We start from the raw sequence: 1,943 nt of genomic DNA, 5'->3' as shown, positions 1-1,943 counted from the left end.
TATTCACCCAGTATAAAACGAATTTAAAAAGAAAACTCTCAGCAGGGAACTAATTTTTTGAGTTTGGCTTACGAATTACCGGTTGTTTTCTCTTTAAAATATTTTGTAATCGGATTATTTTTCTTAAACTGTCCAATTTTTAACTTGAACTGAAATCTTTAATTGGAAATTAGTGATTTGAAGAAAATATGCACAAATATGCTATATTTCCTAAAATATGCACCAAGTTGCCAAAATATGCAAAATATGCATTTTTTTTAGCTTATTTTAATCAAAAAACACTAGATATGCTTAGAAAACTTACAATTTTGCACATGAAGCAACTGACTTATTGCATTTAACATCACTCGAAAGTGATGAGAAAGCATTTGCTCAGAACATTTTCAAAAAAAGTTCAGAAAGCTAGATCAAAGTGAACAAGTTGGAATCTGAATGGAAAGTGATTTAATTTGAAAAAAATTGTTCTTATATTTAAAGCTACTGCTTTAAACTTCTACATCCTTTTTGCTCAATGATCAGAGGTCATTTTTACAACAAAAAAACTCTTTATTTGCTTTAATTAGTACGCAGGTACTCTTTATTTCTTTTAAGTAAAGAAACAGTTTTTTGTTTATTCTAATTAGAACAAAGAAGGTGCAATTGACCATTTTTAAGCAAAAGAAGAGTCTTAAAACAAATACCTTTATAAAAATGCAATTTTAAGTAAGATTAACATGCAAACCTTAACTTCAAAAAATCATATCTTAAAAAGTACTCGGTATATTCTTTTGAAAACGATGGTAATAATGAAAAAAAAATTATTTTAAAGTTAAAGTATTTTAAATTCATTTAAATTAGAAAAAATTATTTTGTTCAAAGTGTGTGGACTTTTTAATTTTTTTTTACGAACAAAATGATATAAAATTTGTCAAGTTGTCACGACATGACTTTTTTGTGTGTTATACCACTTACCTGTGTATCTGGTGGTTCGGTTCTGGCGAAAGTTGGTACTTGAGAAGCTTTGTAATCGGAACATTTCTGAAAAAAGCTCGTTTTTTGGGGGGAATTTCAGGACGTTTTCAGGACTTACATAACTAATCATTGGAATATTTCTCGATTGGGCGACTATGGCTTCGACATGGCAGGTGCCTTCAGGGCCGAAAAAGGCCGAAACGCCGTCGCAGACCATATCGGTCATGGCTCTAGTCGCTATCACTGTGTCCCCTCTCGTGTCGTTCCAGCGCATCACTAGTGTCACGTTGGGGAGGATGTCGGGGTCGTTGTTAACCTGCACATTAATTCCCCCCATTTAATCGAATTAGAGATGTGCACTTGAATAAGAATCGTTTCAAAGACGGACACGTAGGAAGTGATATTTATTGGTTGGACTGAATTAGGGTATCCGCCTGCGAGGACGACGACGACACAAGCAAATTGCTGGGAACGGATTTTGACTCACTTTCATTTAAAATGGAAAATTCAAAGCGATTTGGGATGGATTATTTTATTATTTTAATAACAATTCAGTTAAAATAGAAAAAAAAATAATATAAATTATATATAAAGTCCCTAACTTTAATCTTTTTTTTAATCGAAGATAGAATTGTGGCATTCTAAGGTTGGAAACAATTCTGTTAAAATAGAAAAAAAACCTAAATTGTAATTTTTGTTTTTTCTACAAGTCCCTAACTTTAATCTTTTTACGACACAAGCAAATTGCTGGGAACGGATTTTGACTCACTTTCATTTAAAATGGAAAATTCAAAGCGATTTGGGCGGGATTATAACAGTATTTTGGGTTTTACAAAGTTGGCAACACTTGGTCGACTCTTGCCAAAAATAACAATTAATAACAATTCTGTTAAAATAGAAAAAAACCTTAATAGTAATTTTTGTTTTTTCCTTTTTCTAATATAAAAATTAAAGTCCATAACTTTAGTCTTTTTTTCTAATCGAAGATAGAA

General features: G+C 31.2%; 1 protein-coding gene across 1 annotated transcript in view; it reads right to left on the bottom strand.

Annotated features, from left to right (window-relative positions):
- Positions 1–1,943, bottom strand: part of LOC123010397 (receptor-type guanylate cyclase Gyc76C-like) — a 67,644-nt gene that overhangs the window by 20,544 nt on the left and 45,157 nt on the right. The window contains exons 3-4 of the mRNA XM_044407265.1: positions 1,070–1,267; positions 952–1,017 (exon numbers count right to left, since the gene is read on the bottom strand). Coding sequence (XP_044263200.1) covers positions 952–1,017; positions 1,070–1,267 — 264 coding nt within the window. The remainder of the gene's footprint in view (positions 1–951; positions 1,018–1,069; positions 1,268–1,943) is intronic.

This window comes from Tribolium madens, unplaced genomic scaffold (assembly GCF_015345945.1).
Source record: "Tribolium madens isolate multiple individuals breed KSU strain unplaced genomic scaffold, Tmad_KSU_1.1 Scaffold_19;HRSCAF=116;Tcas5.2_LG9, whole genome shotgun sequence".
NCBI classification, from domain to species: Eukaryota; Metazoa; Arthropoda; class Insecta; order Coleoptera; family Tenebrionidae; genus Tribolium; species Tribolium madens.
This window is presented reverse-complemented; position numbering and strand designations above follow the sequence as displayed.